The sequence below is a fragment of the Macaca thibetana genome, chromosome 6, assembly GCF_024542745.1.
Source record: "Macaca thibetana thibetana isolate TM-01 chromosome 6, ASM2454274v1, whole genome shotgun sequence".
Lineage (NCBI taxonomy): Eukaryota > Metazoa > Chordata > Mammalia > Primates > Cercopithecidae > Macaca > Macaca thibetana.
This window is the reverse complement of record NC_065583.1, coordinates 33,589,776-33,612,634: the sequence shown is the minus strand read 5'-3', so window position 1 is coordinate 33,612,634 and position 22,859 is coordinate 33,589,776. Positions and strand designations below refer to the sequence as shown.

The following is a 22,859-nucleotide window of genomic DNA, read 5'->3' as shown; positions in this document are numbered from 1 at the left end:
TTTCTGAAACACTGTCTCATTCTCTTTCCATTAAGCTATGATGGACTTTGATTTTCTAACCTGTAACAGTCATGGAATTTGAACTCGCTCTGCATGTTCAGTAATTTTACTATTCCATTGGAAAGGAGCCAAGCTACAACAATAGTGCAGACCTTGAAACCAACGATTATATATGTGTGTGTGTGTGTGTGTGTGTGTGTGTGTATTTATGTATTTCATTTTTTTTAAGATGGGGGGAGTTTCGCTCTGTCACCCAGGCTGGAGTGCAGTGGCGCAATCTCGACTCATGCACCCTCCGCCTCCCGGGTTCAAGTGATTCTCCTGCCTCAGCCTCCAGAATAGCTAGGACTACAGGTGTGCACCACCAAGCTCATCTAATTTTCGTATTTTGTATTTTAATAGAGACGGGGTTTCACCATCTTGGCCAGGATGGTCTCAATCTCCTGACCTCGTGATCCACCCGCCTCTGCCTCCCAAAGTGCTGGGATTACAGGTGTGATCCACTGTGCCTGGCCCAATGATTATATTTTTATAGGAAATAATTTCATGAGAGAAAAAAGAAAGGACATATCTCACTGTGATAAATCTCATAATATTGGCATACTCCCTAAGCTGGGCAACCTTGATCAGTTTTCTGGAACCATCATAAAAAGGCCTTTAATTGGATAAAATCTTGAACTTTTCTTCTGTGGATGTGAAGACCCTGAGAAGTACTGGAATGAAACAATTTTGCTCTGGTTTCAGTCATCTTCACATGTTTCTTCAGGTGCTTTCTTAAGCTATTAGGGCAAAATAAGCTGGTAGAAATAAACGTATTACTTGTAGGATGAAAGAAGGAACTAAGGAGAAGAAACTTTCTCTAGAAAATATCACATTTACATATTTATAATTGTTAACAACTTTTTTCTTCTTTTCTTTTTGGGAGACTAAATAATGGGATGATACAGGAAGAAATCTAATTTAGAGAAAACTGAGCCAAAATTTTCAAACAGTAATATGGGTGATCATGGTAATCACGGGCTATGGAAAGTTAAACTGAGTCTCCAATGTTTATGATTATGATGTTTGGCTGGAATATAAAATAAGGCTCCATAATATAAAATATCCTGCAGATTGAGAAGTTTTAAAAGTAGTTACATACAAGTTTTATTTTTCCAACGTTTCTGCCTTTTCTAATGTCTAAGGGTGAAGCGGTGTACAGAGAGGAAAGAATGCTGTATGTGTGGTCTGCTTGAAAGTGCTGGATGCCTCCTCTGCCTGCTCCAACTAAACTGTCTGCTTATGAGAAAGCCATTGCTCCTCTGAGTTCCTGCCTCCCCATATATTCAACATTAGAACTTTGCTAGGCTATCTTTTAGGGTCGTTCAACTCTAACATATATATGAGTCTGTGACGCTGAACTCAGACACTTCAGAACACCTACAAATGAAAGGCACAGGAACCCTGGGTTTCTCTAGATGTGGAAATCTTTAAATCTATACCCGACTGGTAGGACAACCAATCTGTCTTCCTTTCCTCTCTCCTCCCACTTATGAAGGGAGTCCAGTCAAAAACATCTTTATCTACAAGGTAGTATATCTGGTATTTCTGGGGAATTCAGTTCTTATATAGAATTACAGAATATTCAACTTTGAGTAGGGTCTGTGGACTCAATCCATTGCGTTCTGGGGGAGATACCATGAAAGCACATTACTACTTTAGAGATAGATATTCTCTGTTCAAACCTGACACCCTGTCGGGATCCTAAAGGATAGAAGCTAAAGTGGTGTGGTATATGAGTCCCATGACCTTGAACAACTGGTTTTATGTGGGTGTCACCAGTGCTTTATAAAAGTAAACTGCATCTCCCCGAGTTCAGTCATACTGCACCAGCTGAGCAATGCACGGAGTGGACCTGTAGGCGACTTGCATCATCTTCAACATGAAGATAGCCACAGTGTCAGTGCTTCTGCCCTTGGCTCTTTGCCTCATACAAGGTGAGCAATTTGTGTGTAATCTAAGCTTCTTGCCACACAACTCAAAGCCCTGGGGAAGGGACTTTTCTCCCCCTACTCCTGCCAAGAAACGTTTATGTATGTATATGTAATCCTGAAATATCTTGCCAGACACAGAGTTCTGAAGATTTATATATGTGGCTTTATAATTATGTTGTTATCTTTAGAAATGGCAAGTAGTTTGAGATAATCTGAATTTTTTAACCATGAGAAATTCTTCCATTAATTCTTTAATTCTGAAAACTAAATAGATTCTTCTTCATCTTCCTCTTACTAAATGTATCAATTCATAGTACATATACTTATCTACATAATAGACATTTAAAACTTAATTGTAAATAATATATGTATTTTAATGTTATAGGCATAAATGAAATATTTTTAAAAATTCAATCATCTGTTCTTATTTTAAAGCAGTAGAGTCTTCTAGCTTATTTTAGTCTTGTGTTTTCAAGTGCTAAATGGGTTGAAAGCATTTCTTCCAAAGAGTGAGGGACTTTTGTGGGAGGTGGAGGGTAGATTTTTATATTTGCTATTTAACCCTAGGAGAACACAAATTTCCTAGACTTATGTTGCTCTGAAACATTAAAATTTTAAAAAAGAGAAACTCAGAGATAGTCTTAAATCATATACAAATAATGCCCACTTTCCTAAAATAGGTATGTAGGTACAAAAGAGCCTATGTTAATGAGAGAGTATAATAGCCTGTGATCTTAATCTTACCTTCTGTCAGATCTCTAACTTTTGTAGCTGTAATAAGGAGGTAGAGCTGCCAGAATTCAGAAAATTAAATTGTATTTATATATCCTATAAATGTAATGCTATATTATAGTTTCAACTAAAACTATAATTTAGTTTCAAAATTATATTATAATTGGTATAGTATTTTGCATGTATGTTATATTGTAATTTTAAAAGGGAGGCTGCCATTTATTGCTCCAAAAGGACCTTTTGAAGATGAGTGATTTTGATGGGGTTAGAATTCACATAAATATTATTTTCCAAAGTAATTGTAACTTTCCGAGTGATTAGACCTTTGTGAGTATACATACTAATCTCCTGGTCCAGCACCCTTCTTTTATTTGCCATGGTAAATCTTAATGTGTTCAAAAACAATTTGTGGTTTTACAACATATTGTCATTAAAGCAATCAGGACACTACATTAAATGAATTGTTTTGTTTATTAAATATTGTACATTTCCTTAACTTTGGTTTCTATATTTTCATCCCAGATGCTGCCAGTGAGAATGAAGATCAGGTTAGTCCTGCTTTTTCTGTTCATTGAATTCATTCCAAGATTCCCAAAGAAAAATGGTTTGTGGCCAACACCTTCATGTTAATAATACAAACATATTATACTGGTAGGTACTAATAGCTTTTGTTAAAAACACAGAAACAGATTTTTATGAATCAAGACATGAATCTTTCTCTCTCTCTCTCTCTCTCCCCCCCCCTTCTCCCCTTTCTCTCTCTCTCTCTCTCATACACACACACACACACACACACACACACACACACACACAGAGACACACACACGCCCAACATATTAATGATGATGGATGTCTGCAAGAGGCAATTTATCATGTTAAATGAGCACTTTAACATTTCATAAACAAAAAATAAATCAACTGGAAAACTACTGTTGTTCCATTTAACATCTGAACAAGCCATGATACACCACATAGGAAGCTAAAATAAATTTTCTAGTAATCATTATGCAAAAGAGAGTGCTCTGTATCTTGAATATAGTTAGGGTATATAGTTCATCTAATAAATATTTATTGAGCATCTATTAGATGTCAGACCCTGTTTGAGATGCTGTTGATATTTTTAAGTAAACAAAATAAATGAAATTCCTGCCCTGAAAATTACATTTTAGTGTAGGAAGACAGACAAATTTATAAGTAGCTTAGCAAAACATATGGTACATTAAATAATGACAAATGCTAGGAGAAAAATAAATCAGGAGGCATAATAGGATCCCAAAGAATGGAGGTGGTATCCATTCTCATAAGGGTAATCAGGGAAGTTCTCTCTGAAGAGACAGTATTAAAATAGGGATCTGAAGGTCATAAGGGAATGAACCATGAAGGTGTTTGCAGTTTACAACAGACCAGACAGAAGCACCTGTGAGCGCAGAGGCCCTGATGCAAGAAGGCGCTTTACCAACTCTTAAAACTCTTTTGCTTGGTAAATTAAAAAATCATTTTCTACTAGAAGTTAAATTTTTTCATCTCTTTGAAAGAGAAGATGACCAATTACTCTCTCACACACATTTTGTATATTTATATACACACACACACTGCTATGCATGCTCTTAATTCAGCACTTAAAACACAATTTTAAACGTTTTGCTGAATATGTGTCAAAATTTGCTGTATCCCTGGCCATGAACATTAAAGGAATGAAAATGTGAAACAGCTATTCTTTATGTTGAAACTCTGAGAACCATGGTTACAATATTCTCTTGACGTATTTTGTTGCAATTATTTGTTTTTTTTAAAGAAACTTCTTACATGAGTGTTCTAGATAATTTTATCATGCTCTCTACTATTTCATCTAAGTTTACTGATTAAGGAGAAGTCCAGAAAGTTCAGTAGAGTAGAAAATAAGCTAGACTTTTGGGAAGCAGAGAGCATGCTCACTTGGATGTTTTATCCTGGAAAAAAGAAGGATGTTATATAAGTCTCACTGTGTATAAAACCATCATTTTCTTTTTCAGAGTCCGTGATGATGGTTGGTGATTTGTGGCAGATACTGGGACCTTTACACTGATATTTTTCATAGCATTAACCTCCATTTCACTGAAAACCATTTTAAAAACAAATTTAGTGACTTCTTATATTTGGTATTAAAGGCAAGAACACAAAGAAGTAATTATTTATTTGGAAGCCTTTCTAATCAGAGTTTTTGGATACTGTGTCAGAAATGAAAACTATTGATGTAGTCTTTTTTATGATGCTGCGATTTGGTTATTTTCCAACTTTAGTAGCTTGGGTTCCTTTCAGCATGATAAAAGCATGTTAAATGTCATAAACATGAACCTAAACAGCAGGGAAAAGCACTGCAGCAATCTGCAAGGATCTTAAGCATGCTTAAATTTGTCATCACCTAAGAGTCATTCTTCAGGCAAAAGCAAGCTGGTCAGTGCTCTAACACTGAGATAGGACAATGGCAGCTCCTGGAGGGTTTTATTATAATAGCTGGAGATGGACAATAGAAGACTGCAAATTAGGCCTCAGCCAGTGAGGGAAACAGGAAGAACTTGGCCCTAGAGGGCTCCGGTTTTCCTGGGACATGCTGAGAAAAAGAGAATAATGGCAACAGTAACAAAACAAAACAAAAACAGGCCAGGGACTGGAAGTTACCCTGCAAGTAAACAGTCGCTGAAAAGTCATCTACTCAACTCAGGAGGGCTTTTGGTCTAAATATGCTTCTGTTTCAACCCTCTCTATTGTGGTCATTGAAAGGGTATTCCATTTTGCTCAGAGAAAAACTCTACTGCTGCTTTCCATTTTTATGGTCTTTTCCTGTTTCCCAAGAGAATACATTGGATAATTTCATAACTCAGAAAAATAGCACTGAATCTCATCTTAACTAATTAATCACTGTGAACAAGTTTCTTAACCTATTATCTGGGCCTCTGATGCTCAGTTTGTAAGAAAAGGAGTCTTTCTAGGAATTAAGCTCTCATCTAATAGTGACATTGGATAAGTCCAATTTAGGGATTATTCTGATTGATGCAACTCTTTAATTATTTTTTTATAAGTAGAGACAAGGTCTCATTACATTTCCCAAGAGGGTCTTGAACTTCTGGCTTCAAGCAATTCTCCTGCCTTGGCATCCAAAAGTGCTGAGATTACAGGCATGAGCCACTGCACCTGGTTTGATGCTACTCTTTTATGATAAACATTCAAAATTATTTATAGCTTTATTCCAGGATTATCATGAGTCTTCTACACACTTTCTATAAGACTTACTTAATAAGGGATTTTTTTTTTTTTTATTATTACAAAGGCCTCAGGCCCTTCTCTGATTCTACTGTATGGATTTTAGGATCAATTATATTCGGCAAGGTAAGCACAACTTGCAAAGTTGGCATTTGATACTGTAGAGTCAGAGATCAGACAGATCTCAAGATGCCCAGTAATTAATCTGTGTCCAGAAATTACTACTGTGCTACTCTGATGGAGTTACTGTGTAGTGATAATAATCTTAGATACATTTTAGCATGCCATCCTTAGCAAAATTTCCCAGGGCTGGTCTGTGATATTTTTTAGTGATTCTCCTTCACCATTAATCATTTTGCAAGTGCTACCAACTGCCTACCATTTTTAAGAGGCTAGATTAAGAACAGCTTTATTCATCCAGGCAAGTATACTTCTGTTTTACCTACCTAATGCTGTATCTAGGGCACCTAGCAAAGTATAGTAATCTAATAATAAGAGATTGCTGGCTCATTCAATGATGATCATAAAGATATAGGAGACTACCGGAGTTCAAGACCAGCCTGGGTGACATAGTGAGACCCTGCATCTCCCAAAAATAAATAAATAAATAAATAAATAAACAAATAAGAAAGAAAGAAAAAGCACAAAACACCCCAGATATAGATATAAGAGTCTAAATAGAAACCTTTAGTAAATTTTTCGGAAGAGGTTGTGTTTGTCAGAGTTGAAGCAAAAGCTTTGTTTGTTTCCTGATACAAGCAATTTGAAGCAGATTTTTTTTAAAAAAATCAAAACAAAAACCAGCAAAAATCCCCTTAGATTCCAAAGGCTTAATCTAAAGACCTTGTGAATTTTCACTGGGTACAGAGGTAGATGCTTTTAATCCCAGCACTTTGGGAGGCTAAGGCAGGTGGATCATTTGAAGTCAGGAGTTCAAGACCAGCCTGCCCAACATGGTGAAATCCCATCTCTGCTAAAAATATAAAAATTACCCAGATGTGGTGGCATGCACCTGTAGTCCTGGCTACTCAGGGGGCTCAGGCAGGAGACCCTCTTGAACCTGGGAGGCAGAGGTTGCAGTGAGCTGAGATTGCGCCACTGCACTCCAGGGTGGGCGACACAGCAAGATTCTGTCTAAAACTAAATAAACAAATACCTAGTGAGTTTTCTAAATTAAAAGGGAATATAACATTTTAAAGTCATACTTTACTAGGTGGCACATACTTTACTAGGTAGCACATATTTTAAGCTCCTAAAAAAGAATGCGTGATGGATAGCAGGACTTTCATAAAATGTATTGAATGAATGAAAAGAAGGAATTACCACTTTTGAGGGTCATTGTACTTTCTATTTCCCCACCAATTCTATTATTTAAAATGTTTCCACTGTCCTCCTTAAACTTTGTATAACACAGTTATTGGTATTTACAAAACTAAAAGCCCAAAACAAATATAGTAGGATTTTAGTTCCAAATGATGTGTCAAAAAAATTACGAGAGAGAGAGAGAGAGAGATAAAGGCTTATGCAATTATTGAGAAATTTCCTCAGTACTTCCATAGATTCACAAGGTTTGATTCTGATGGTAGTTATAGTAGTGTTGATGGCATTTGTGGTGATGGTGGTGGGGGTGGGAATATGGGTTTTTAAAAAATATGTAACACAAATTTGAAAATGCAAAATGGTTAGGCCTCTCCCAGAACCTCGGAAGGGGGATGTGACAGTGAAGGGCCCTGAATCTTAAGCTTTATTAGCTTTAAGGTCAGTCTGCCTGTGCTCATAGTCAAATGATAGATCAAGGGACATGAAATTCTTTTCAGAAAATAAACCAGCCTAGAAATTTGTTTTCCAAATATATAGAACCAAGAAATCCTTTTTTCATTTAACATTGTTAAAATTTCTAGGAGCCGATATGTTGCAGTACACCCATGGGGAAATGTAGGCAGATATTTTATAGTGTTCAGTGCTCAAACACCTTGCCTCAGTCCTTCAGCAACATTTTCATACTCCTTTCGCGGCAATTACTGTTGGCCCACTGTGTACTAGGTACTTTATATATACCATCTTAGCATATTCCAGTAATAATAATGACAATCGCCACCAACATCAAAATAATAATAATAAAAAAGGAGGAAGAAGGAAGGAGGATAATTTATTAATTGAATGCCTACTATGTATCAGGCATTCTTTGAGGGCTTTACATACTTACAGTTAATCTTCATAAAACCTTTGAATTGTGTGCATATATATGTAGACATATACATATATCTACATGTATATATATGTAGACATATACATATATCTACGTGTATATATGTAGACATATACATATATCTACATATATATCAAAACAAAGCTTTGTTTTGATGCAATTTCAGCTAACACAACTTTTTTTGGCATTATCTTAGGAAATATGCCATGAATTTCAGGCATTTATGAAAAATGGAAAACTGTTCTGTCCCCAGGATAAGAAATTTTTTCTAAGTCTTGATGGAATAATGTTCATCAATAAATGTGCCACATGCAAAATGATACTGTGAGTAAAGGTTTCTTTCTTTCTTTGCAATGTTTGAGTTAACAGCTAGTCTCTGAACTGGTAAATGTATTCTTTTTCTTTTCTTTCAAGTGCATTTTTCTAAACTGAAATGGTTAAATAAAAGTGCTGAGCAGATCACTCTGACATCTTCCATCAGATAAAGTTGGATAATTGCCACCCACCTGGAAAGATTTTAATAATCACTCAAACAAGATTCCGAAAGCATTCCAGAGGGCCCAGTATCAATACCTTCTGTAGCACTCTATAGTCTTTTGAGGATGTAGTTCCACTTTGAACTTCTGGTTTTGGAAAAAAATGAAGTTGGCAAAGAAAGTCAGGTTCCCTGGGCCTGTTAAGACCTGATTCTGTTGCAGCCTACGGACTGAGAAGATTGGCTTAAGCATAATGCCAGACTCTCCTTGTGGCAGCCAACCAGCAGAAGGACTTAAGCAAGGCATACCCTGATTCTGTGAGCTGCCAGTGTCTTTAGACACCTAGCATTATTCTAGGATGAGATAAACTAAAGGGTAGATGATAGTTTCCGACTCCTTGCAGCCCAGAAATAATTAGTATCCTGGTAGTTTAGCAATCTCTAACCAATGCTTCTTAACTTGGTTTCCTTCTCTCCATTGTCACCACAAAGGTAAAAGAAGGCTTGTGTTATCAACTGCGAATCCTCAAACCAGAATGTCCTAATTTGTTTTTGAAAAGGAAGGTTTCCTTTTCTTTTTCCTTTTCTTCCTTCCTTTTCAAAAACTTCAACAGTGGTAGCAAGCCAATACTGAGCTTACTCACTTAGGATAATTATGTTATAATTGGCTTTTTAAATGTCAGGTTGGTGTGTGTCACGGAATTTAATTTGAAGATTGACGTAGTCAATCATATTGGGATAATGAAGCTCAGATCGTTTGTTCATGCACTGCTTCTAGTGAAGAGATTGTGAGACTACAAAGAAGCCAGGACAAGATTTAATAGAAGATGGGAGGCCTAGGGCTGGTTGAATAATTCTTTCTTCTTTTGAAAGCTGAATGTAAACCGGCAGCTATAATATTTATTATAGCATTTTCTTCTTGTTTCTAAGATATTTTAATATGAGACTGAAAGTATGAATATAATAAATCTACTGAAAAATAATGTAAAACCAAAATGAAATGCCTTAAGAGTCTGAAGACAATTTATTATTTTGAAGTTACTCATTCAGTTATTATTTTTATGACTTGGGTAAATTATGTTGGAAGAAAATTGTTTTGTTTTTTTTTTAACCTGGAATAAAAGGAGGCTATGCAAGGCATAAAAGCTGTCATCAGATTGCTAAAGAACTGCCTTATGGAAGAGAAAATTGATTTGCTCTGTGGGTCCCTAGATGTTGGAATTAGAACCAATATAAGCAGGTTCAATGTGAATATTCTCTTTCAAAAACTACATTCAAAGAATGGGGCAGATAGCTTTGAGAGTTGATGACCACCTGGCTGTTGGAAGTATTCCAGGAAGGTAGTCTGTTATGCAGTTAAAGTTAGAGATTCTTGCCTATAATGATACCATGTTCAAGATATTTTTCAATGTTGAGGGGAGATCTGAGGTACTGTGTCCATTTCTGAACATGCTACCCATTTTGACATGCCAGGATAGGCTGAGGAGGGCAGTCAAAATTAAGTTTACCATGCTAGCTGTTATTCCTAAAAGTTGAGCAAACAATGTTTAAACTATGCTATTTCTTGTCCTCTTCCAGGGAAAAAGAAGCAAAATCACAGAAGAGGGTCAGTCATTTAGCAAGAGCTACCAAGGCTACTGCTCCAACAGAGGTGAGACTATTTGGAGCCAACCTGTTTACTTTTGAGAGGATGATTGACTCTATTTAGAGCTATCTGTTTATTCCTTAAGTACTAGGTCATACCTGTTTTGAAGCCAACAACTTAGAAGGGAGGGAACATGGGTTAGTCCAGGGGTGGGCTAAATATCTGGTACATCTTGTCCATAGGCCCAACCCATGACCCAACTCTAAAAACATTTTAGGCACTGACAGAAACTAAGAGGTAGAGTGAGCCAGTGTGATGTCTGCCTTCCACGGCCATCATTTCTCATTCCTCTTGTCCTGTCTTAGTCCAAAGAAGAGCTTTCCTGGGACTGTAAGAATTCTTATTGCCTGTGTAACTTGGAAAATTTATGTATCTCTGGATCTCAATGTTTTCATCTATAAAATGAGTTTTAGACCAAATGGAAACTAAGTTCTAAAAGCCAATCTCAGGGTTTAACGTGTTCTAGCAGGCATTTGACTCATTCTATTTCCTTTTTCTTTTGCTCTTTTGCTTTTTACTGTATATATTCCAGTACCTGGAGGGTCCTCCTAATTCAACTAGAGTTGGTTGGTTGTATCTATTTTGCAGACAGGGACTCAGGCTAATATTTTGTTTAAGAAAAGTGTTCTCCGGTAAAAAAAAAAAAAGGATCATAAAACATTAAGAAGTAATGTAGAAGGAAGGCAAGAAACTGCAAATTTATCCTACTCTATAAACCATTTCACTTTATAATTTTTTTCATTTATAAACATTTTAAAAATCTATACAAAATTATAAAAATAAAATTAAAAAAATGAAACACTGGGGCCCAGATTGGTGGAAATATATATCTAGCCTACAATATCTCACAAATGGGTTATTGACAAAGTTGGGACTACCACCAGCTATTCTAACCACCACTGATATTGCCCCAGGTCTCCTATGCAGTTTCTTCACTAATTTCCTCTTTCTTTTCCTTCTCTGCTGGTCCCAACACATAATTAAAATAATCAGTCAAGGTTAGTACACCTTAATTACTTATAACATCCATGGTCTAACAACGCTGGCATCTTTCTTGGCAGTGTTAGCCAAGAACGCCTGAGAACCTCAGCCTCCATAGTAAACATAGTCTACTAAATTATTTGCCTGGGCTCAACCAGTCTCACTTTTCAAACAGTAACAGACACCACAAAATTGATCAATAATTGGAAACTCTTAATCTGTAGCAGAAGAGAGCTACTTTTATATTCTACAAAATCTGAAGTGGCAACTTTATATGTGTCTTATTTGTCACATTCAAAGAGTGGCTCACTTTCTAACATCCACTGTCCTCTTCCTCCTCTGTCTTCATCATTAAAAAATGATATATCTATGGTGTTTAAAAATATGAAATATGAGGAAATGACAAAAAAGCAAAATACACACAAACATACCGATTTTAACAAACCTATCTAAAAAATATAGCTAGTTAGATGTTTCCATATGTAGACACAAATTTATTGAATTTTAATCAAGTAGGAGTTTTAAAAAAATAAAATCGCAGTCTTAAGAAATTAAATTACTCTGTTAATATATTATGCCTGAGTGACACACATACACACACACACACACACACACACACAAACTGTAAAAAAAAAACCCTCTAGATAAAACTTTTATAGTGATGTGGTTCACTACTTAGGAAACTACTTACATAACTAAGTAGTAACTTACATTAAGTTAAGGCAGTTAACATTTGGCTGTGTGCCTTTCAAATAAGTTCTGTCTAAATTTTTCCTTGTCTCTGTATTTAAAAGGATTCATCCAATTATACCATGAGTTTTTTCTTGTTGTTGTTTTTCTCTCTACTATAAAACAGAACAATGTGCTCATTTTTTTCTGTTTAGATTCTTCCCATCAAAAATCAACCCTGCTACTCACTCTCAGAATAAGGTGCTCTGCATTTCAAGGAGTTTTCTCCTACAGACATCCTCTCACTCTCTCTTTCATCACTAATTTTCTTTTCACTAGTATGTCACCCTTTCATTTCCTGACTCTAGTATTCCCTCCATTGACAAGTATTGTTGGTACTTCCTCCAAAGTCTAACTCCTTTTCTCCATTTCCATCCCTACCATCTCAATCCAGTCATCCATAATTTCTGATCTCTGGTGTTTTGGTACATGCAAAGACTTGTTTTTAATTGATGAATTCATTCATTCAATGTTTCTCATGATTTCGGTTGCCAACTTTATAGAATATTAAGTTCACCCGAGTGTATGCGTGTGTTTCTGAGGTCCTTTTTTTTTCAGATTCATTTATTGCTTTAATAACTAGTATGGTAAGTCCCCCTTCTTAGTTCATGTTGTTAAAAGCTGATGGACCTATGCATAGATATATGGTTCCCACATAAATGACATGTTAGAGATAAAAATAACTGAGTTTTTAAAAACTTCATCTCGAATTTGGTAACCCAATGTGTTTAGAGATACAAAGAATTTGTAAATTAATTTGGGTAAAATTGACTTTTTACAGTATTAATTTTCTCAACTCATGAGAGTAGAATAGTTAATGAATAATTCATATAACTTTGGTCTACTTTATAAAATTTGTAAAATATTCAGAGATTTTTATAATTTTTGTTAACGTTTTAAAAATGTGTAAATTTATTACTATTTTGAATATATTTTGCTTTTTATTATATTTTATCTGTTTATTGTTGATATGGACAAATTCTATTGATTTCTTCAGATTAATCTTATGTCAGACAACTTTTGTCTTTGCTCTTGGTAGTTGATCATATTATCTACATATAACGAGAGTTTTATAATATTCCTTTCAATCTTAGCACATCTTTCTTTCTTTTCTTATATAATTGGTAAAGGATCCAGACTTCAATAGTTAAATACTAGTGATAGTAATGAACATCAAAGAATCCCCTTGTCTTTTCACATTAAAGGGAATATCTCTAAAGTTTCTCTATTGAGTGTAATATTTATCACAGTGGTTTTTACCTATACACTTTAGCAAGTTTGGAAAATTCCTTTCTATTTTTAGTTTCCTGAATATGTGTTGCTTATTATTAAAAGTCTTTTTTGCAACTATTAAAATAATTTGATTTTTAGTCTATTGACATAAATATCTGAATATATTTCTTAATGTTAAACTATTATTGTTTTCCTAGAGTAAATCATACTTCATAATATATTTAAAATAAATTTCTGAATTTGGATACTAACTTATTTAGAAAATTTGCAATTATATTCTTAAGTAAAGTGAATCTCCACTTTTCTCTTGTAAATTATTCTTATCTGGTTTGGGAATTTACATAAAATTATCCTAAGGTGTAACACTTTAGAGTATGACTTAATGAGATGGTCAGCAGGTCCTCTCCTCAAAAAGCAACTATAAAGCTAGACATAATTGACCAAAAAAAGAAAAACATTTTAGCAATCTGAAAATTGATCAGTAGTCTATACCAATCTGAGAATCATTTATCTTGAAAAACTGCTGACTTTAGGAGTAAAAAGAGAGGTCTGTAATGTTCTTGCTCAAGGATATTCCCATTTCACCCCGTGGCTTGGTTGGCATGGAGGTTCTATACAGGGAGGGGCACGGATGTCAGCAAAGGCATTGCCATTGTTGAAGAAGGCTAACCTAATTTGGAGTAAAGAGCAAAAGCCGTATCCAGAGGTGTTTTCAGTGTAAGTGATAATCTTCACCAACGGTAAGGAAAATGGCCTGAGGTTGCAGTCAGAATTGAAGCAAGGGTATTCCTGGCTGAGTCTTCACACATGGTTGAAAGAGCCCAAAGAGGGTCAAGAGATTCACAAACTCCTAACTGACTATAAAGCTGTGCATATCCACTTCATAAACACAAAATGCCCCAGTGAGAAGCAAATGCTGGGGTAGATGTAAAAGTGGCCTGAACTTTGCATGCCCTCCCCTATACACAAAGGTCTATCTGAGAGGATGAAAGCATTGTTAACTTGAAGTATTTGAACACAAACTGTGTTAAATCCTTAGCTGACCACTAAGCTACAAAAATACAGGGGAAAAACATAGGAAGCCAGGCTTAAAAAATAACTATGATAAAAACTATCATAATTTTCTTAGCAGCACACCAGCAGTTGCAATTATGAGAGAGGAAGATTTCAAAAACGTAATCCAGTCACAGAAGCAAAAAAAAAAAAAAAAAAAAAAAAAAAAAGAATAAAAAAGCAGCGAAAACAATGTATAAAGAAAAAATTGTAAACCTGAGCACTTATTATCTAAAACGTTCAGTTTTTATAATCAAAATGTTCAGTTTTTATAATCCAGGTTAGTGAGATTAAAAAAAAGTTTTCATCAATAGTTATAAAATTTTCAAAGTAACAACAATATACAACCCATACTCAAGGAAAAAATTAGTGGAATTTGTCTTTAGCTGTGTACAGATGTTAGGTTTGGCAGACAAAGACTTGAAGCAACTATTAAAAATATATTCAGGATACCAAAAAAAAATCATGTTTGAGGGTTCACAAGAAACTATAATAACAATGAATATGCCAATAAAAACTTTCAATGAAAAGATACAAATAATTTTTTAAAAGACCCAATGAAAATTCTGGAGTTGAAGGGCACAATAACTGAAATGAAAAGTTACATAGAGAGGCTCAAAAGCAGATTTGTGAATCCTTACAAAAAAGAATTACCAAACTTGAAGAAAGCTTAATAAAAACTAACAATGGAAATACAGAGACAAACAATAGAGAAGAAAAATGAACAAAATTATACACTTTTTGAGACAGCAGCAAGCAAGCCAACATATGCCTAATGGCAATACCAGAAATAGAGGTGAGATAAAGAGGAACACAAAAATTATTTGAAGAAACAATGGCCTAAGATGCTTAAATTGGATGGAAAAAATTAATTTTAACATTTAAGAAACTCAATTTACCCCAAATAGGATAAATATGAAGAGATCCACGTGTAGCTCATCATGATTAAAATGCTAAAATAAAGAAAAGCAGAGAGAAAATTTAGAAAGTGGCAAGAGAAAAATGACACATCCTATATACAGGCTATATAAAATTAAAAGCTGGCCCCTCATCTAAAATAATGAAGGCCAGAAGGCAGTAAAATGACATGTTCAAAATGCTGAAAGAAAAAAAGATTAAGTAATATTCTGTATTCTCTAAAAATATCCTACAAAAATTAAAACAAAATAAAGATATTACCGTACTAAAGAAATCTGAGAGAGACTTTGTTTTTAACACAACTACCTTAAAAATAATAATGAGGGAAGTCATTTAGCTGAAAGGAAATAACTACCAGATGATAGCTTGGACCCACAGACAGAAATGAAAAACACCAGAAACAGTGAAAATTGGGTTAATCTCTTAGCCTTTTTTAAAGAAATAATCTTAATATATAAAGCAACAATTATAATGCTGTTTTATCAGGTATATACATATATGACAACAATAGCATAAAGGGTGATAGAGAAAATAAAGCCTTATTAAGGCAAAGTTTCTGTATTTTACCAGGATTAAGTATTATTCTGAAGTAGTTTATAATAAACTAAGGTGCATATTGTAATTACTAGAGTAGCTACTAAGAAAATAGCATATATAATAAATATATAACATCAACAAAGGAATTATAAAGGTGTATTAGAAATATTTAACCCAAAACAAGGTAGTAGTAGAACAATAGAGAAGCAAAAAAGGACAAAAGCATACTGAAAACGAATAGAAAAATAGAAATGTAAATACAACCATATCAGTGATTATACTAAACATAAATGGTTTGAACATCCCAATCAAAATGCAGAAACTGACAAATAATAACAAAGGAACTATAAGCTATCTCCAGTAGATGCTCCTTAGATTCAAAGACACAAACAGTTGAAATGATAAAAGATTGGTACCATGCTAAGTTTAACCATAAGGGAGCAGGATTGGCTATGTTAATATATGATAAAATAGACATTAAGGCATTATTAGAGACAAATAGTGATATTTTATAACTTTAAAAGTGCTAATACGTTAAGAAATATAACAATGATAAATGTATACACCTAAGAGAGGCTCCAAATTTATATAACAAAAAATGCTATAATTAAAAGAAATAAAAAGAAGAATTCAAAAATAATTGCTAGGAATTTCAATACTCCACATAAAATACTGATACAACAGCTAGACTAAATATTACCAAACAGAATACTTGAAGAATACTATCAACTAATTCAACCTAAACTGAAATATAGAGAGTGCTTCTACATTGATTGTAGAATATGTGTTATTTTAAAGCAACAGAGGAATGTTTTCAGGATACACTATATACTGAGATACAAACATAATAAACTTTAATATATTAAAATCATATATAGTATGTTTTTTTTTAACCACAAAAGAATTGAATTTAAACCCAACAAGGAAAATGAATCATGAAAATCACCAAATATTTAGAAATTAAACAACACGCTTCTGAATAATTGGTGGGTCAAAGAAATAATCTTGAGAGAAATTGGAAAATATTTTGAATTGAAAAAAAAAAAGGACAACAATTTAAGACTGATTGCACTCCTCAAAAGCACCTTCTAGAGATTTAAATGGCTTAATCAGAAATAAGAGATAAGATTCAATAATTTAAGCCTCTACCTTGAGAAGATTAGAAAACGAAGTTTAGCAAACTAAACCCAAAGCAAGCAGAAGAAAAGACATATAAGGATTAGAGCAGAAATTAATAAAGCACAAAACATACAAATAATAGAAAAAATTAGTAAAACCAATGTTGGTTCTTTGAAAAGATCAACAAACCTGACAAACCCTTAGTTTTATTTTGCCTTGAAGAAAAGAACAGAAGACAAAGATTACCAAAATCAAGACTGAAATAGGAGACATTAGTATGTGCCCTGGAGAAACTATAAGGCCAGATGAATATTATGAAAAATATTATGCCACCACATTAAATAACTTAGATGAAATAGAAAAATTCCTAGAAATAATCAAAGTATTGGAAATTGACCCAAGAAGAAATGGAAAATCATAATAGACTTACAGTTTAAGTAAAATAGATGAATAATTAAATTTAAAAAATGCCCAAGAGCAGATGACTTCATTCGCAATTTCCATTATATACTGAAAGGAGAAATAATATGAATCCTTTACAGATTCATTCACAAAGAAGAGGAGACACTTTACAGCTCATTATATCAGTCCAGCATTATTCCGATACAAAATGTAGAAGATATCACAAAAGCAGAAAACTACTGACAAATATTCCTCATAAACATAGACAGAAAAATCCATAACAAAACACTGTCAAACTGAATCTGCAATATCAAAAAAATAAATAAATAATTACCAAATAAGAAGTATCCCAAGAAAGCAAAGTTGGTTTAGGAACAGAAAATCTATTAGTCTAATACACTATATTAATGGAATAAAGGGCAAAACCACATGATTATCTTAATAGATGTTGAAAAATCACTTATGAAAATCCAGCACTCTTTCAAGATGAAAACTCATACAAATATTATCAGTAGAAGTAAGCTTTTTCAGTCTGTTAAAGAACGTCTGTGAAAAATCTACAACTAGCATTATAATTAATGGTTAGAGAATGAATGCTTTGCCTTTAAGATTGAGAAGAAAGCACAGGGTGGTTTACTGTCACCACTGCTATTCAACATTGTACTGGAGGTTCTTAGCCAGTGTAAGGCAAAATTAATTAATTAATTAAATACATTTTTTTTTGGAAATGAAGCAACTATCTTTAATTCCAAAACATGATGCCATATGTGAAAAGTTCTAAGGATCCACAAAAAGAAAAATTACTAGAACTAATAAATGAGTTTAGTAAGATTTCAATGTGCAAGATTAATAATACAAACTCTATTGTATTTCTATATACTAGCAATGAACAATTTGAAAATTTAAATATTAATTTCATTCACAATAGCATAAAAATGTAGAAATAAATTTAACAAAATGAGTTCAAGACTTATACACTAAAAACTATGAAATGGTGCTGAGAGAAATGAAAGATCAAAATAACTAGTGAAATGAATAGTCCATGTTCATAGATGAGAAAACTCAATATTGTTGAGATGGCAGTTCTCCCAATATTAATCTATAAATTCAACATATTCCCAATCAAAACCTCGTCAGGCTTTCTTTTTGGTAGAAGTAGAGCAATTGATCCTACTATTTATATAAAAAATATTGGGACACTTAACAGTAACTGAATTTAAATTTTGTTATAATGCAATAATGATCATAATAGTGTGCTATTATTTCAAGATAGGCATAAAGATTAGGGGAATAGAATTGAAATTAGTTACTTTTATGGTCAGTTAATAGTTAACCAACATGTCAAGATAATGCTGAGAAAATTGAATATAGTTAATTTTAAAAAACAGAATTTTACCTTATACCATACACAAAAATTAAATTTTATTTTAGTACTAAATGTAAAAGCTAAATATATAAAACTTCTCAAGTAAAATATCGGAGGAAAAAAGTCATGAACTTGGGTTAGGTAGAGTGACTTCAGATATAAAATCAGAAGCACAATCCATGAATACAAAATTAATAAAATGAAATTGTAAAAATTGCAAATTTGTGTGCTTCAAATGACAACAAGAAGTCAATGAAAAAGCAAGTCATAGACAGGGAGAAAAAATAGTCACAACTTATAAAGTAGGTAAGGACTTAAATTGACAAATTATAAAAACCTCTTACAACCTTATAAGGAGACAACTCAATTAAGTATAGATATTACACCAAAGATAATAAGCACATAACAAGTTGTCCAACATCATTTTTAGGAAAATGCTAATTAAAAGCACAATGGGGTATCACTACACATACCCACTAGAATGACTATAATCACAAAGACAGAAAATACAAAATGTTAAGGGTGTGGAGAAACTGGAACACGTATAGATAGAACGGGGTAATATACAAGGTTACAGCCACATTGGAACACAGTTTGAGAACTTCTTAAAGATTTAAACAGATTGGCCATGTGATCCAGAAAATTCAGTCCCAGGTATTCAGTGAAGTGAAAATACATGTCCATAGAAAGTCAGGCATGTGAATATTTATAGCAACATTTTTAAAAATAGTTCTAGACTGAAAACAATCCAAATGTCCACTGCTGGATGGATAAACAAAATGAGTATATTTATACATTGAAATATTATTCAACAATAACAAGGGATGTGCTGCTGACAATTTTGCAATACGGATGGACTTCAAAAACACTATGCAAAGTGAAAGAAGCTAGAATTAAACAATTACATATTTATAATTCCATTTATATGAAATGTCCAAAAAGGGCAAATTTACAGAGTCAGAAAAAAGTTTAATGATTGCTTGAAGCTGGAGCTGGGAGCTGGGACATACTGTACAGAAGCACAGGGGAATCTCGTGGGGTGATGAAAATATTTTAAGACCAGGTTCTGATGATGGTTGTACAACTCTATTCATTTACTAAAAATCATTGAATCACTTTCAGTCACTTTAAATGGGTGACTTTTATAGTATGTAAGTAATACCTCAATAAAGCGGTTTAGAATTTTATTTTTCAGTTTATATAATTGTAACTGCTTTGGAATGATTTGTACATTACTATTATTTAATACAAGTTGTCCTAGACCTTCAGAAAAATAGACTGTAAATCTATTGGGACTGAGTTATTTTGGGGTGGGAATATCTCAGACCAATATATCAATTGGATTAATGTTTATTGACCTGTTGTAACAAAGGTAGTTATCTTATACTTTTTTTGTAGTCATATATCCAATTTGGTTTTCAAATGTATTAGCATACTGATACTTACAAAATGCTTTAATCATATTAATGTCTCAACATTTATTTGGTTATTTTTTACTATCATTCCATATATTTTTACTTTTCATATTGCTTTTCTCTTTGGTCAGTCCTACTAGAAATCTTTTGTAACAGGTTTTTTGATAATATTCTCTGTTGTTTCTGTTTTCTATGGTGTTAATTCTTATTTCTTTATGTTCGTTGCTGTTTATTTTACAATGGGATTGAGGAATACTTTAAATTTAATTTTTAAAAAATTTCTGACAAATATATTTAAAGATATTAATAATTATATATCTCAGGATTTATGCTTTAAGTATTTCTATTTATCATTATTTTCCAAACACTTCTTTTTTTTTTTTTTTTTTTTTTTTTTTTTTTTTTTTTTTTTTTTTTTTTTTTTTGAGACGGAGTCTCGCTCTGCCGCCCAGGCTGGAGTGCAGTGGCCGGATCTCAGCTCACTGCAAGCTCCGCCTCCCGGGTTCACGCCATTCTCCTGCCTCAGCCTCCCAAGTAGCTGGGACTACAGGCGCCCGCCACCGCGCCTGGCTAGTTTTTTGTATTTTTTTTTTTTAGTAGAGACGGGGTTTCACCGTGTTAGCCAGGATGGTCTCGATCTCCTGACCTCGTGATCCACCCGTCTCGGCCTCCCAAAGTGCTGGGATTACAGGCTTGAGCCACCGCGCCCGGCCCCAAACACTTCTTAATTTCTCTACCCCAATGTTATTTAGTAATAGATTATCTAATTTTCAAATATGTGGAACTTTTAAATATTTTATATTAGCTTTTAATTTTATTAAATTTTGGTAAGATAACATAAATAATGTAGTATTTATTATATTTCTTAATACTTTGTGACCTAACAAATATTCTGCTTTTATGAATGTTTTATACATTCTAAAAAAATGTTTATTTTCTGTTTCTTGGCTGTAGTTGTTCATAAAAATCTAATGGCTTAAGATTCTTTTTATTTTACTTAATATGTAAATTTCTGAGAAGTGTTTGCTTAAATCTCTAACTTCAGTTATTGATTTTTTAAATTCTATTACATTCTATTTGTGTTGTTTGACATATTTAAAGTCTATATTATTAGGTGAATATATGCTCATGATTGTTATACTTTCTTGTTCTTGTTCTTGTCTTTTCTGACTTCATATACTGTCCTTTTTCTCACTTATGACACATTTTTGGACTAAATTCTAATTTTTAAGTGTTAATTTGCTGCATATGTTCTCTTCTTATTCATTTTTGTCTTGTATATTTTTATTATCGTATTGTTTTGATACTTGCATGCCTTTTAGTTTTAATTTTTCTCAATACATGGGTTGATTCTTTTTTAAACATCCAGTTACCAATTGTCTCTTAATTTTTAGGTATAGCCCATTTGTATTTACTGTTATTTCTGTTATAGTAAGACTCGGTTCTTTCCTTTTAAAAATATTTTCAGTTACTATACTTAGTAATTTCTTGTTTCTAGCTTTTTTTGGGTAGTGATTTACTTTCGTTTTTATCCTGACTATCCCTAAACAAACAGCCATTGTTTGATTATTTATTCTATTGCTAATATCTGTGTCTGTTGTCAATATCTTTGTCTTCTCTCCAAATGTATGTTAATCTGCTCTCCATATGTTTTCTGTAAACACATTTTTGTTATTAACTTGATTTTAGTTTAAAATTCTTATTGCTTTTCTCTCTTTTATTCTTGTTGTTGTTAATTATAGAAATAGTTCCTTTCTTCAGATATTTCTTTCTATATTTATTTCCTTCCTTTGGAGACTTCTAATTCTATTTTAGATGTTCTTTAGCTTTTCCTTTTTTAGAAAAATAGTTTCTTATTTCCATTGCCTTCTAGGAGAATTCCTTGATCTGATCATGTGGTTTACAGGTTAATTATTTATTTGTACCTATCCCATCTTTATTCTTCATATTGCTAGATTTATTATCATTTGAATATTTTCCATATTCAAAATTTCCACTTTGTTCTTCCTTTATAACTTGTTTCTTGTTATTGTTTTACATTTGTTTATGCAGATATCTTCTCTTATCTCTCCACAGCGTAGTTAGACTTGATAAAATATTTTTCTGCCCATTCCAATGTTTCTACTTCAATTGATACATGTTGTTTAGTATATTCTGTTTTTTACTTGTCAGATATACAGATATTTTTATTGTAATATTCCATAATGGCTGTATTTATTTTTTCTGCTAAATTCAGTTAGGCCTTGTTCAATGTCAAGCTTCAGTATGTAGCCCTTCCGGTGAGTATAAGGATAGAAAAAGAGACAAGACCCAGAGCTGGAGGTTCTGAATCTATTCTTTTCCACTCTAGTTTACTGTCACTTCACCAGGTCAGGAATCCATGGTAACCTCTCAGGCAACGTCAACATTAGGAAGAGGTGTTTTCTGTAGGTTGTGATCCACCACCTAGGGGTTTGGAGGGAAAGGAGGTGTAGTCATAAATCCTTGCACCTGTTTTCATCATCTCCCAGCTGGCCTTTTGACTTGCTCTGTCATTCCCCTGTCTACACCTGTGACCTAGTTAGTATGTTGCTGTTGATTTTCTGGTTAAGGGGGATAGCAGTGATTGTTTTGAGTTAATTACTTTGATCTATAATTTCCCTATGCTTCTGTAGTTTCTTCAGGAATGATTTTTGAGAGAAAACCAATAGCCATCCTGTTTTTTCTTTATGCTTCAGTCAGATTTCCCTTCTTTCTGTCAATTCCTTAAAAAGGACAGTCTAGTTTCCACCACAAATCCTTTTCAATTGCCATTCTCTATGCCTAGAATGTTCTTCCCTCAAATTTTTAATG

The 22,859-nt window shown here is 33.4% G+C and overlaps 1 protein-coding gene across 1 annotated transcript in view; it reads left to right on the top strand.

The window, feature by feature from the left end:
• Positions 1 to 1,856: 1,856 nt before the first annotated feature.
• Positions 1,857 to 22,859, top strand: part of SPINK5 (serine peptidase inhibitor Kazal type 5) — a 74,672-nt gene continuing 53,669 nt past the window's right edge. Inside the window, exons 1-4 of the mRNA XM_050794055.1 lie at positions 1,857 to 1,976; positions 3,228 to 3,253; positions 8,351 to 8,478; positions 10,208 to 10,280. Of these exons, the coding sequence (XP_050650012.1) occupies positions 1,922 to 1,976; positions 3,228 to 3,253; positions 8,351 to 8,478; positions 10,208 to 10,280 (282 nt within the window). The 5' untranslated portion in view covers positions 1,857 to 1,921. The remainder of the gene's footprint in view (positions 1,977 to 3,227; positions 3,254 to 8,350; positions 8,479 to 10,207; positions 10,281 to 22,859) is intronic.